The 13,661-nt window shown below is 54.3% G+C and overlaps 6 protein-coding genes across 6 annotated transcripts; 3 read left to right on the top strand and 3 right to left on the bottom strand.

Moving 5' to 3' along the window:
- Nucleotides 1–557: 557 nt before the first annotated feature.
- On the top strand, nt 558–3,485 carry PpBr36_05539 (uncharacterized protein; the record flags this gene model as incomplete). Its single annotated transcript, XM_029892693.1, has 5 exons — nt 558–659; nt 731–838; nt 918–1,292; nt 1,348–2,083; nt 2,134–3,485. The coding sequence occupies 5 exons, from the start codon at nt 558–560 to the stop codon at nt 3,483–3,485; spliced, it is 2,673 nt and encodes an 890-aa protein (XP_029749372.1).
- A 1,245-nt stretch (nt 3,486–4,730) lies between these two features.
- Nucleotides 4,731–5,218, top strand: PpBr36_05538 (uncharacterized protein; the record flags this gene model as incomplete). Its single annotated transcript, XM_029892692.1, has 3 exons — nt 4,731–4,870; nt 4,945–5,031; nt 5,098–5,218. The coding sequence occupies 3 exons, from the start codon at nt 4,731–4,733 to the stop codon at nt 5,216–5,218; spliced, it is 348 nt and encodes a 115-aa protein (XP_029749373.1).
- A 497-nt stretch (nt 5,219–5,715) lies between these two features.
- On the bottom strand, nt 5,716–7,255 carry PpBr36_05537 (uncharacterized protein; the record flags this gene model as incomplete). Its single annotated transcript, XM_029892691.1, has 6 exons — nt 5,716–6,099; nt 6,152–6,785; nt 6,922–6,946; nt 7,023–7,037; nt 7,118–7,146; nt 7,227–7,255. The coding sequence occupies 6 exons, from the start codon at nt 7,253–7,255 to the stop codon at nt 5,716–5,718; spliced, it is 1,116 nt and encodes a 371-aa protein (XP_029749370.1).
- Nucleotides 7,256–7,652: 397 nt separating this feature from the next.
- Nucleotides 7,653–8,902, top strand: PpBr36_05536 (uncharacterized protein; the record flags this gene model as incomplete). Its single annotated transcript, XM_029892690.1, has 2 exons — nt 7,653–7,852; nt 7,915–8,902. 2 exons carry the CDS (start codon nt 7,653–7,655, stop codon nt 8,900–8,902), a joined length of 1,188 nt encoding a protein of 395 aa, XP_029749371.1.
- Nucleotides 8,903–9,019: 117 nt separating this feature from the next.
- Nucleotides 9,020–10,083, bottom strand: PpBr36_05535 (uncharacterized protein; the record flags this gene model as incomplete). The annotated part of the gene is made up of 2 exons (XM_029892689.1): nt 9,020–9,777; nt 9,873–10,083. 2 exons carry the CDS (start codon nt 10,081–10,083, stop codon nt 9,020–9,022), a joined length of 969 nt encoding a protein of 322 aa, XP_029749368.1.
- A 727-nt stretch (nt 10,084–10,810) lies between these two features.
- Nucleotides 10,811–13,490, bottom strand: PpBr36_05534 (uncharacterized protein; the record flags this gene model as incomplete). Its single annotated transcript, XM_029892688.1, has 2 exons — nt 10,811–13,361; nt 13,408–13,490. The coding sequence occupies 2 exons, from the start codon at nt 13,488–13,490 to the stop codon at nt 10,811–10,813; spliced, it is 2,634 nt and encodes an 877-aa protein (XP_029749369.1).
- Between the last annotated feature and the right edge of the window lie 171 nt (nt 13,491–13,661).

Genomic DNA, 13,661 nt, shown 5'->3' with positions numbered 1-13,661 from the left:
CGCTTGCTGCCTACTTCCTACTTTGTCATGCGGCTGTTTGTTCGTCTCGCTCCCTCCAACCGCTTTTGATTGACGCGCAACTCGCCACGTCCCGCAACCTTTTTAACGTGAGCAACCTAGGTACTTTGGTTGCCTGCTTGCCACGACGTCACCCTCTTTGCCGGGCTAACATAACACGATTTAGAACAAAGACAAACCCACAAGTCCCTGCATATGATTGACCGGTCTCCTTGACGGCGGCCGCCGCGGCCTATCGAACCCCCAATCCGGGCTCATTGGCTTCCTCCACAAGCCTTGAGCTAGTCGACATTGCTTGCTACCAGGCAAGCAAAAGGAACAAGCGCCGAGGATCGCGGCGACGAATTCGAAAGACCAGAAATTACATACACTGGGCTCCTTTGTGTGCCTTCTTTTGGCGCTTCATTGCGTACTTGCTCAGTCGCCGCTGGGTGCGCCCAGAGGTGCTCCAAGCCTGTTTACGAGTGGTGGACTATTGTTGAACGATTTCGAATCGAGCATTTATCGACCTTTGGCTTTCAGCGGCACCAACTCTCACAATGATGAAGACTACAATACCGAAGCGCTTCCTGACCCTACGTGACAGGGATCGCCATGGAGGCGCGCATAGACGAAGCAAGTCGACGGAGCCTGGGTACAAGGTATATCTGGTCTGCAGTAGGGAAAATTGCTCCCCATGATTAGCCAGAGGCTGACGCCCTTTCTGTATTAGTCTCGTTCCTCCGCCGCCGATACCCTCTTGTCCATGTTTAATAGGGATCGTTCAGGAAACAATTCTGCCAAGGCAAAGGAGGAGGAGGAGGAGAAGGAACATGTAAAGGTAGGCCTACTCGAAGGGCTCCACAGAGATTGCGGCCAGTCTTGTTCTCGATCCACGTCACAGTGCTGACTGATTCCAGATGGAGGAGCTTATGAACTGGGTTGAAGAGGAGAGCATAGAGGTCACGCTGGACCAAGTTCGCAATGCGCTCGCGTCCAACTACGCCTCCGGCAACGTCGCTGCAGCCAAGGAGCTCCTCAGGTTTCAATGCGAGGCTGTCGATGGTACGATACGGTCGTACGACCCGGACGTCGCGATGCTTGGCGCCGAGAATCGAGGGGCAGTTACGTGCTACCTGGATTCGCTACTGTTTGCCATGTTTGCCAAGATGGAGGCTTTCGAATGCATGCTCACTCGACGCGAGTATCCCAACGAAGCACAACAGAAGCTGGCGGTGCTCCTGAGACTCTGGGTGAATCTTTTACGGAGCGGGAAGCTGATACGGGCGGAGATGGTATGTGCACGCCTTGCCGAGTTGAGGCTGACCGGGTACTGACGTTGCACTACAGGTCGAAGATGTACAGGATGCACTGGCTGCATGCGGCTGGGCGGATGCGAAGCTTCTCGAGCAACAAGACACATCGGAGGCGTTTGCATTCATTACGGAAACATTACAACTGCCATTACTGACCTTACAGGTTGATCTGTTCCACCAGGGCAAAGGCGACGCAGATGATCACAAGGTCGTGTTTGAGAGGCTATTGAATCTCGCAGTCCCGGCTGACCCCGAAGGCAAAGGGGTGAAGCTAGAAGACTGCTTGGAGGAATATTTCAACACTCGTGTCGACGTTCTGCGGGACAGGCCAGATGACAAGAAAGGCTTCGATGTCAAGTGGGAGGAAGAGTCCAGCTGCCGGACGGAAAGTCCCGTCGATATGCCAACCCCTAAAAGGGGCAACACACTAGGTCCACACAATACGATTAGGCTCGTGACAGACCACGACGAGGATGATGGAGGTCAACAAGACGAAGACAAGCTCGGCGAGATCACACCATTGCAGCGGCGCTGGTCTAACCTAGAGGACGCGGGAGGGTCCTCATCAGCGACGCCAACCACAGAGCGGCCCGTGACGCGGCCCTCTGCTCGGCTACGTTCCACCAGCATAATACAACGTGTTGTGCTGGATGCTCAGGGAAACCCTACGGATGCGGATGCTTCAACATTATTACAAAAGGTCAAGAGACAGGGGTCAACTGTTGTAAAGGCAGTGACAATACCGGCGTGGCAGTTCTTCAAGTTGATACGTAAGTGCACCTGCGTGATATATGTTAGAAAGATACTGACCGCTCGACAGCCTGGCACTCTGCCGGTAAGGACGAGCCACTCAATGATACCGACGTCGCAAAGCACCTCAACAACCGCCCCGTGGTGGGCATCTGTCTAAAGAGGTACATGATGACAGAAACAGGTCAGCCTCGCAGACAAAATACATTCATCGACATCCCCGATAGCATGAGGCTGCCGCACTTTATGTTGGTCAATGATGCTACCGTTGAGGAATCTAGTGGCCTCAGCGCAGAGTTCAAGCTGGTGCTGCAGTCGGTCGTGTGCCATCGCGGCGACTCATTACATAGCGGACATTACGTTGCGTTTTCCAGGGTGGCACCCAAGCTTCTGACGGACAACCGGCGACACGATGCAGATCCTCCACCAGACTACGAAGATGCGCAATGGGTCAAATTTGACGACCTGTTGGATGAAAGAGTCACATATGTGGACGACATCAAACAGTCGCTCAAGGACGAGATGCCCTACCTTCTGTTCTACCAGATTGTACCCATGGTGGATTACTCGTCGGCGACGACAGGGCAGACGACGGTGGTGATGGACGACCAAGTTAAAGGAGCGGTGATGCCACCTTCTTACAACGATTCGACTGTCAACTTTGCGGCGACGACTGCATCATCGTACTCGCCGACCTCTGACAGTGAACGACCCGATAATTCTAGACGGACGAGTGGGTATTTCGATACGACCACGACGGCAACTTCGACGACTGGACCCAGCATAGGGTTCTATACGGACCTCGATCGACCGCCTCGGCCGAGTATGGACATTGAATCCCTCGGGAACAGCAGCGCTTTTGGAGATACTTATCTCAAGCTTAGCACATCTCGGCGCGGCAGCATGCCCTTCTCAGACGCATCCGGGATCTTAGCCAGCGACGCCTCGCAACCCCCGCAGCAACAGTCACCGGCCGTTACACCCTCCGAAGGACGACTGGCCAAGGCAGCGGCAATGTTCAAACCGAAAGACAGGGACAAGGACCGAGAGCGGGAAAGGGAAAGGGACCCCAAGGAGCATGGGGAAAGGCGAGGCAGCCGACCGGCCAGCCAGGCGGGCGAGGGACGCATGAGCCTTACCATGTCAAGGCTGGGCGGATTGATGTTGCGCACCAGCAAAGAGCCCCTTCGTGAGATGTCAGTGGTGCCGTCCGGCGAGCAAGAAGCATACGAGGACCAGCTACCCTCGTCACAACACCTCGAGATGCAGCCAACCCAGCAACAGCAGGCGGCAGACGGGACATGCAAGGAAAGTTGCAGCGGGCGGAAGGATAGCAAGGATAAAGGAAGGGGAAAGCATCATCATCATATGTACCGCAAAAGCGTGGGTGGCGAGCCGGAGCGGGAGTGCGTTGTCATGTAGGTGGGATTGCGGAAGGACGGTGTCTTGTATCAGCGGGTATTTGGCTTCTCGGTTTTGATTGGCCCCTACTGTTTTGGGTCCTGGAAGATTGGGGAAACAGGCTACGCTTTGAGCCTGTTGGAGTTTGCATAGAGCTGTCCCTCGTCTGTGGGTTGTTTCTTGTTGGAGTTTAGGTTATGCTGCGATGAGTGGCAGTTGTCTATATTCTAATGTCACAAAGGGGGGCAGACTACAAGGAATGAGGCGGCAAAAGGAACTGCATTGGGTTAGGATAGAAGGCGTTTTGGCATCAAATATACCCCTTTCTTTCAGATAGAAGGATATGAAGAATGGATCTGGAAACAATAACAAAGTGTTCCTGAAGATGTGGCGATAACAGGTGGAAACGTGCTTTGACTGAAGCTGCAGTCAAAAACGTACTGTGGTGTAAGTGTGTCACGTCTCCTCCGAAGCACTTGGCTGCACGCGTGAATCCAGGCCCGTGAACTCTTGCACACTCTCACTCATTCACCATGCCAACCGGTTTTGCCTTTGGCCCTTGCCTACGTGGATCCAGAAGACAAAAGTGACTCACTCAGCTAGGATCCTGGCTGGACACGGGGGTTCGGCACATGTTTCTATAAACAAAAGCAGATGACGAATAGATGTCGTCTCACCAGGGATGTTCGAGAAGGTCTTGCTTTTCGGTATATTTGTTTTGCGGTAACATTCACATTGCAGGGACCCCCCGTGGGTTTTCCCTGCAGGTTCAGCCGTTTGAGGTTGATGGCTTTTTGCCGGGCTCGTGTGGAGTCTGTGTTTGTGCATGTCAGCGAAGCTGGCGCATTCCAGCAACCGTTTTTGTCTCTCTGTTGTGGGGCGGCCCGCCCACCGTTGCCGTGCCAATCAGCCAACTTGTGTTTTTTTAACGTGCGAAATGTTTACTTTGTGTTTTTTTTCTTGCTCCCGCTTGTCGCTTCCCGTCCTTGGCTGGCTCCATGAATGTTTAAATTCCCCCGATCTTCTTACGCATTGGACGGACAGGCCTTCTCGATCTAGAACTACATCCCAATCTTGAACCATTCACGCGACCACACAATTATATACTTGCAAACAAATCAACCAACGCTTAAAAACGCTTGATCGCATCGCATTCATACACATTCAGGCACTACCAACTTGCGCGCAACGACTGCAACGCAACAGAAAACGTCCACTTTGAAAGACAACTGTGAAAAAAAAACCCCCGTGAAACATACACACAAGATGTCCGGCACACCACTATCCGACAAGGACGTTAACACCAGCATGTCGGTCAACGACAAGACTCACGAGGTTGAGAAGCCCGGCGTCAAGAGCATGGAGTACCACCGGCAGGTTCTGGCGTCCAAGATGGAGGAGGAGAAGTGAGTGCAGTCTTGGAGTCGGCGCCAGTGACAACACCAACGTAGCCACGTACTAACAATTTTCTCGCCGACAGGACCAAGACCTACATTTCACCCTCGGACAACATCATGAGCCCCTGTACCGCCAAGCTGAATGCTTACCGCAACAAGCAGGTTGGAAAGTAAGTTGATCATCTGCACCGCTTCCGTACCGTTGGCTTCGATCGTATGCTGACAGACCTCTGCAGAGCCAAGCCGAAATCGCTGTTTGCTCAGGCTTCGTCTAGGAAGCTGGCCGGCAGCAACGACGGCGGCCTCTTTGGCTCGTCCAAGTCAGTCCCCAAGACGGCCGCTCCGCAGGAGGCCTAGGAGGCCTCTGAATGCGAGAGCGCCGAGAAGCCGGCTGAGGGAGAGGACCAGGCCGACAATGGCGCGCAGTAGCGCCTCCCTCGCGCAACCCGTATGAGGAGTTCTCGGCATTAGTTCTTGTTTCTTGTGACAAGACATGATGACTGGCTTGTTCTGCTTTTCTAAGGGACGGCGTTTTTTGACGACATTGGATCTGATTTTTTTTTCTTTTTTTCTTTTCATATTTGTACCACCCCAACTTCCTTGTTTTTGGGGCAAACATCTTTGGTGTTTGCATCCGCTTTCTCCTTTTTCTTCATGCACTTTTTGCTGGATACTAGGGATTATTGGTGACGACACACCTGATGGCATGCTGGATGGTACTGGGTTTTGTAACGAATATCACGTTTGACGACAGCAGCTGGTATGATAGACATGACAGGGTTATTTTGGCACCGAGTTTGTTTTGTTATGCTGCTGCTGCTCTCGTCCCTATAGAACCCACAAAAAAGGACTATTCAGGCCTTGTACCCACTCACTATGTACACAACATCCTCATCAGCCACCGGGTGACTGAGACCAACTCGCTGGGGAACGTGACGCGCGCTCGCGCCCCACACCAGTGCATACTTGAAGGTATCCTTGAGCGTGCGGTGGATACGATCGCACACGTCCTCGATTGTGCTGTTGCTGCGGACGATCAATGCCTCGCTAAAATCCGGATCGATTCCCTTGCGCTTGGTGTAGATGCGCACTAGAGACAGCTCCTTCCAGCATCTGTCGATGACATCCTGGATGCCGAGGTCAAGTTCACATGACATGACGACCGTGTGAGGCTCGCGGGCCAGCTTGTCGAGGAAATCGAGCGATACCGAGTCGATTTTGTTGTAAACATATAAGCACTGCCGACTGTCAGTTGGTTTGCCGATTGTGGGAAGAGGGGAAGAAGTTTACCTTGATATACTTCCGGTGGTCCTTCATGATGACGTCGATCAGGTCATCGACAGTGGCGTTTTCGTCTCGGATGAGCACCTCTGCGTTGAGCATTTTGTAGTCTCGCAGAATGTTGTACACCATCTTCTCGTCCAGACGCTTGGGCGGAGACGCAAAGTTGATCTTCATGCCACCCGCCTTTTTGGGCTTCAGATAGATGTTTGGCGGCTCACGGTTGAGTCGGATACCGACGGCCTCGAGTTCCGCCTCCAGCAAGGCCCTCTGTTCGGCCTTCTTGGTGGCATCCAGCACCATGAGAATCATGTCGGAGGTCTTGGCGGCCGAAATGACCTGCCTACCACGACCCTTGCCCTCGGCGGCTCCTTCGATGATTCCAGGAAGATCGAGCAGCTGGATCTCGGCGCCTCCATACTCGAGCACACCCGGGATTGCAGTCAAGGTGGTGAATGAATATGCTGCCACCTCGGACCGAGTCTTGGTCACCTTTGAGAGGAAAGTGGACTTGCCGACTGATGGGAAGCCGACTAGCGAGATGCGCGCGTCACCAGACTTGCTGACGTCGAAGCCGGAACCTGGACCGCCGCCTGAGCCTGGGCCTGGCTCAAGGAGCTGGGCACGAAGACGAGCGAGTTTTCTGAAATGATGTTGAGGTCAGGGGCTGGTCTGGTGGTGGTTAGGGTCCGCCCCTGATACACGAGCATTAGCCCCTGAACACTTGATAGAGGCCTCAGCTCGAATAGGAAGTCTTGAGATGGGCAAAACTTACTTACCCCTTTAACAGACCGAGATGATATTCTAAGAGTGGGCGTCATCAATATCTGCGTGGTTTTGAGCTTTTATGAAGCTGATTAGATGTATTTCGTTGACGTACCAGTCGCCTTGTTCTCTGTGACAAAAAAGGAAATATAAAAAATTAGTATATACTCCTGGTCAGATCAAGGTCAGCGATCCGATAGAGATACTCACTCTGCGTCTTTCTCATCTCATCCTCGATCCTACACGTCTTTCATGTTAGCGTCACATGATTTCCTATGGCGCCTCAACCTGAACCTCAGCGACAATAAACCCCACATACTCCTTGATCTTTTCCGTAATGTTCACCATCTCGGGCGGTTGTGTGTAGGCGAGGGCCTACGGGAATCATATAAAAGTTTGAACAAAGGTAGCACACAGCCTCCAGGTAGCAGCAAGTCTCAAGGCCTTTTTCACAAGGGCAGGTTAAATTGGTCAAGAACGTTGACGTCTCTAACCGGTTTCGCATACACCCTTCCAACTCACCAAACCGCACCCCTCTGTCCCGGCAGAATTAGTTATGTGGGGTAAGGCGGGGCCTTATCAGTTATCGGGATTTCACCGCCAGCTTATTCATCCGGCGCGACCCATGTTTCCTGGAAGCTGTGGCGACCGATGCGACAAACATCAATTAACATCGCGGTACATGATGAATTAGCAGCTTGTCAATACCATTTTGTCCTTCTTAGACGCATTTGCACAGCCCAAAATGTCAGACACAGAACAACCACAAGCAGCCGAGGGCACCGAGTTGGTGCCCACCAGCAATGGACAAGTCGTCCCCGAAGGCCAGAAAAAGGTCAAAAAAATAATACGCGTCAAGAAGAAGCGACCAGCGCGACCTCAGATCGACCCGGCTCTCGTCAAGTCGGAGCCACCGCCGCAAACGGGCACAACTTTCAACATCTGGTTAGTTTCAATCTAAAATTGCAATCTACTTTTTATATGCTAAGCTAACATCCCCGTCACAGGTATAACAAATGGTCCGGCGGTGACCGTGAAGACAAATACACCTCCCAGACGGCCGCCAAGGGTCGATGCAACATCGCAAAGGACTCGGGATACACCAAGGCTGACCAAACGACGGGCTCTTACTTCTGTCTCTTCTTCGCGCGCGGCGTGTGCCCCAAGGGCCAGGACTGCGAGTACCTCCACCGGCTGCCCACGCTGCACGACCTCTACAGTCCCAACGTGGACTGCTTCGGCCGCGACCGTTTTTCCGACTACCGCGACGACATGGGTGGCGTGGGTTCCTTTATGCGGCAGAACCGGACAATCTACGTCGGGCGGATCCACGTTACAGACGACATTGAGGAGGTGGTGGCGAGGCATTTTGCAGAATGGGGCCAGGTCGAGAGGATACGGGTGCTGAACCAACGGGGTGTCGCCTTTATCACCTACACAAACGAGGCCAATGCGCAGTTTGCAAAGGAGGCCATGGCTCATCAGAGTCTCGACCATAACGAGATTCTCAACGTGCGCTGGGCCACAGCGGACCCGAACCCAATGGCTCAGGCTAGAGAGGCTCGGAGGGTGGAGGAGCAGGCCGCCGAGGCGGTGCGGAGGGCGCTTCCGGCTGAATTTGTGGCCGAGATCGAGGGCAGGGATCCCGAGGCGAGGAAGAGAAGAAAGATGGAGAGTTCGTACGGGCTGGACGGTTACGAGGCGCCTGATGAGGTACATTTTGCCAGGGGTGCCCAGGCCGTCAACCCGGTCGGCAGGAGGGGTTTTGAAGAACAACTAATGTTGGAAGGTGGCGGTGAAGACGTCTCTGCAAGGGAGGCCTTGTTCGGAGCGGAAGGGAGCGGGAGTGGCGCGGATGGTGATGCAGGAGGGATATTTTCCAGCAGCACGTTGGCGGCGCTCAATTCAGCACAGGTCAAAGTCTCTGCTCAGCCAAAGCAGGCTGCAGCGACGGGGCCGTTGGTGGCATACGGAAGTGATAGCGAGGATGATTGATTAGTGTAGCCATAGTATAGCTGGTGCGTCTCCCGGCCGCGAGGCAGTCTCTACAAATGCCATGTACAAAAAGCTGCATAAGGCCGATTAATAATACCCAAACGCCAAACTCGGTTCCTAGCTGTTGAAAATGCGCGAATACAACAACTCGTGCCGTCCAACCCACAAGTCCATCACGGGCACCGTCTGGCTCGCGTCCTCAACCTCGGTAGCCCACTCCCTCTGAACGGCGAGGTCCACCAGCCTCCGGACCTCATCCCCCGCCAGAAGCCTCTGGGCCTGATAGGGACCAAAGACGCCCGCCCGCACGGCCGCCGACGCGAGCGCCTTGACGTGGCCCAGGACCAGCACGAAGGCGGCCTGATGCGCCGAGAGGCCGGCGGCGGCACAGACGGCACCAAAGAGCGGGGCCAGATGCGCCGCGGCCCGGGGCAGGTGGCTCGGCGGCGCGTTGGTGACGCAGTCGGTGGGTTTGTGCTGCGGCGCCGGCGCCTTGACGGCCGCCACGTACCTTGCAATGTCCCGGTCCGGCGGGAGCGAGGGCGCGAAGCAGCGCTCCCACAGGCCGATCAGCGCGCGGCCCTGCGACACGCTGGCGCGCCGGGCGACGGTGCACACGAGGGAAGCGTCCAGGGCGTCGTCCAGGTAGAGCAGGCGGGAGGGGTCGCGGTGGGCGGCGAGAGTGAAGGGGAGGGTGGTGGATGCGAACGTGGAGATGGAGAGCGGGAGGAAGGTGGTGAATGGTGACGAGGTGGGACGCTTGGGGCTGTGGGCGAGGAAGGATTCCAGGCCCGAGGAGAAGGCGAAGGCGCCCAGGGGTAGGGCCGAGTCGGTTAGCAGGAGTAGGTGATGTGTTGACGGGGGAAGGAAGGGGGCTGCTTTGGGTGTTAGTCGATGAATTAATTGCTTTTGTTGTTGCACACGGTGAACAGTAGAGCGATGAACCTCGTAGGTTTTTTGGGTGCCTTACCTGAGAGTGAATGAGGTGACGGCGGGGGTTTTTTGTGCACCGCGGCGCGCGGTCTCTTTGCATCTAGTCTTCGTCGTGCATCTTCCAGTTCGGCTTCCAGGCGATGGATCTCTGCTTCGATGGAATTGGTTTCCTTGATCGTGACTCCGTAATCGGACTGTACTGTGCCTGGATCTGGACCAGGGATGCCTGGTTCTTTTTCAATGTGCATTGCGGGCAATGATAAGGATATCTCAGGCAATTGAGTTTACAAAAAGAAAAAGGAAAAAAATTAAAAAAAATTTGCATATAGTCTACGTGAAATCAAACGGCAACGAATCTGTTCGTCAAAAAGCGCATATGCTTTTCTGTCGGGACTTGTCGTCTATATCTAGCAGCGCGCGGAATGGGCGATAAGGACGCGTCGAGATTAAGAGATAAGAATGACACGGGAAAACCACTCACAGATTCGAGCGTCCAAGTAGTCCAAAGTAAAAAAAAGCCGGGTGCAGGGAACAATCGATTTAAACGCATGCTAAATTAGGAAAATACTTCCGCCTGGAACCAGATTACTTTGGAGATGCACTTTTTGGATCGGCTTTAATTTCAGGTCATCCGGGGTGGCGTTTCTCCGCTGCTGGGATGGGAGGGATACTGAGACTGGACCGTCCAAATGCCGCTGCAACTCCAACTCCAACTAACATGGTAGCGAATAGCCCTCAAAACATAACTTCAATTTATTCTCTGTTCTGTGCCCGTTCTTCCAAACGCCAAACAATGCAACAAATCCATCAAACAGGCTTAGGTATCAACAGAAAGCAACAAACACAGTCACCAGATGGATGCTGCCGTCTCAGCCGTAGAACTCAGGTAACCCCTTGCGCCATGCATCCTCTTGCGCCTCTGATGCCCTATACATCACCCAACTAATAAAAAAAAAAAAACACCCTCTGACTCACTCACGGCCGCACATTCTCCTTATCAAACCCCTGGCCGGCACCGCGCCTCCTTCGATCCGCTCTCCGCTTTTCCAGTCTAGCCATCGCCGCCGCGTGTCTGCCGGGAGGGAGGGTTGACGCAGTGCTGCGCATCGACGTATTCATAGTCCTCCATGCATCGACGACGCTATCATCCATAGGGTGGGGCTGTTTGCTGTTAGCCGCCGCTCCAAGTCGCGCGAATTTGTTGCTTAGGAGGTCGATGTTTACGTCCTCATCCGAAGATGACGACGAAGGGCGGTTGTTTTTGCTTTCGTAGCTACGCGTTCGAGCCCTTGAGGCAGGCATGTCAGCGACGCTCGCGCGTCTATCGAGCACGGAGGCTGCCGGTCGTTTGGAACCGGTAGCGGCCGCGCGAGGTGTAGCCTCGGGGTCGTTCAACATGCTGTCCGATGAGCGGCCGAGCGGCTTGGTAAAGTCATCGTCGTTGATGTCAAACGTGAAATTATCCTCGTCAATTCCCTTGCGCTCCGTCAGAGCGGACGCTGACTTCCGTCGAGTTGCCATTGTTGCCCGAGGGGGCGTAGATGCTGCTGCAGGACGCTGCCTTGACTGTGACCTCGATCGAAGTCGGTCTCGAATCGGAGACTCGCCGGCGGTCCAGCCGGAATCTTCTTCCACGACTGTACTGATCTGCCTACGTTCCTCGGCCCCCGTCGCCCTCGTCGCGTCTCGTCGTGCCGCACGACTGTCTCTCGCTGAGGGCTTCGCATCCGTGGGATACAAATGCTGCTCCAGCATGTTCAGTCGCTGTGTATAGTCGTTTTTGTCGACGTGCAACGAGTCCGTCGTGAGGGCATCGTCTGCAGCTGTCACCTTGGCAGCAACTTCAGCTTTAGGCTCTTCGTATCTGGGCGAGGCCACTTTTAGTTCCTTGTCCAGCTGCTCTAGTCTTGCAGTCCAGCCAGAAGTATCGTTGGTAATATCGGCAGCAGGCTCCTTGACTGCATCTTGGCGCCTGTCGCTATTTGCACGTTGAACTTCCGGGCGACCCTCCACATCTCCAAGTTGGGTTACGTTGAGGGTCCAGTCCGCATTGGGCGCATCCGTCGAATATGGTGCGTTGAGATCCTCGCTAGCCCGTTCGGATGTTATCTGGACATCCGAACTCTTTTCGAGAAGCTTCTTGAGTCGAGAAATCTCATCGTCCTTTGCACGCATCGCTGCTCTATTCTCTCTAGTGGCCCGTCTAGACTCTTCCCGCAGCTTTTCGTAGTCTTGCTGCAGCTTGTCCAGAGCTTCCGCCTTGCGACGAGCCCGTTCTTCAACCAATGCCAGTTTCGCAGCCAATTCCTTGTTCTCGGTGTTGGCGGCGCTTAGATCGGCTTCAGCCCTGTCCTTGGCAATATCCAGCTCCTGGGCACGCTTCTCAGCAGCTCGCAGGTCGGTCTTGAGCTTTCTGTGTTCGCTCTTCAACCCACCCAGCTCCTGGACCTGGTCTCTGGCCCGTTTGAGCTGCCGTTGTGTTTCCATGAGGGTTTGGCTGGTTCGAGGAGATACCGCCCGTAGTCCGTGACCATCGTCACCATGATCCGAAGAGCCCTTGTCCAGGCCCTTCTTGACCAGGGCCTCGAGCTCCTTGACCTGTGACCGATACTGCGCTGCCAGTGTAGTCTGTTTTGCCAAGTCGCGAATGACCTCGGCGTCCTCTTGCATTGAACCGCCGCTATTGCTGACTTTGATGGCAATTTGGCGTGTGAGCTCGCCCACCTTGGCTTCCATCTCGGCGACCCTGGCCTGCTCCTCAGCCAAGCGTTCCTTGAGTCGCATAGCCTCGGCATCCTTGTTCTTAGCGTATGCCTTGGCAAGTTGTTTGTATTTGACCAGCTTCTCCATTTCTGCACGCGCCTCGTCATGGTAGCGCTGATACTCCGTCTTCCAATATCTCCCGGATCGCGAGTGTGGTTCGTTGAGGTCGACTGTCACGTCTCTATCGCGGTCCAGGTCGTCATCCTCGTCCTCGATGGCCTCCTCCCAGTTGCCATCTTCCGGCTCTGTTGATTGTTGTTGCTTATTGGCATTTGCAGGCTTCGTCGTATAAAACTCATAGTCTTGTGATTTCGGCTTCAGCTGTCGCGACTTTTCCAACTTCTCCGTCAGAGACGTTCGTGGTCTTCGAGTATCGGCGTTGTCGTGACTTGACGTAGCGAGCGACGAATGTGGGCCATCCGACGCGATATTCGCCCCAGAGTCCGCAGCGGCCACATCACGACCAAAGGAGACGCGTTTTCGGCGCGCCGTACCGACACCTGGCGTCAGCAGAATACCTTGCGGTTGTTTGCTGGGTGTGCTAATCGGCATTTCGGATGCCGCAGAGCTCCTGCCGGGGACGCCGTCCGTGCTTCGTAGTTCTAAAGACTGCCTATGCTTGTGTGGTTGGTTCTTTGTATGTGCTGGGGCGGGCGCAGGAGTGCCAAATATGGCCGCTTTGAGGGCTCGAGCTGCAAAGACAGGAGCCGGCGTATCGGGCTGATCTATGTCGGCGAGCGTGTCATCTGATAAATGCAGCCATCTCAGATGTTAGAAAAACACCACAAAAAATTCAATTGAAATAGTACATCATCCCGTCTGTGTGCGACTTGCCTGGTTCTCTGGACGCGCCAGAGGAAGCTGCGCCGCGGTTCAGCACCCAGCTGAGCATTGTTGTCGTGCAGCCCGTCGAATGAGCATGCGTATTAGTAAATGATTAGGAGAAAGAGGTTGGTACAAGAAGTAAAGTCATCAAATGAAGAATACGTGTGGTTCTCAAGTCTCTTGCCCCCCAGGTTTGGGTACGGTGGCAGGTCGGGGTTGGGCGCATTAAAAATCTTGG

The sequence above is a fragment of the Pyricularia pennisetigena genome, chromosome 6 (genome assembly GCF_004337985.1).
Source record: "Pyricularia pennisetigena strain Br36 chromosome 6, whole genome shotgun sequence".
Lineage (NCBI taxonomy): Eukaryota > Fungi > Ascomycota > Sordariomycetes > Magnaporthales > Pyriculariaceae > Pyricularia > Pyricularia pennisetigena.
Note: the sequence above shows the minus strand (reverse complement) of the source record. Positions and strands in the feature narration are given on the sequence as shown.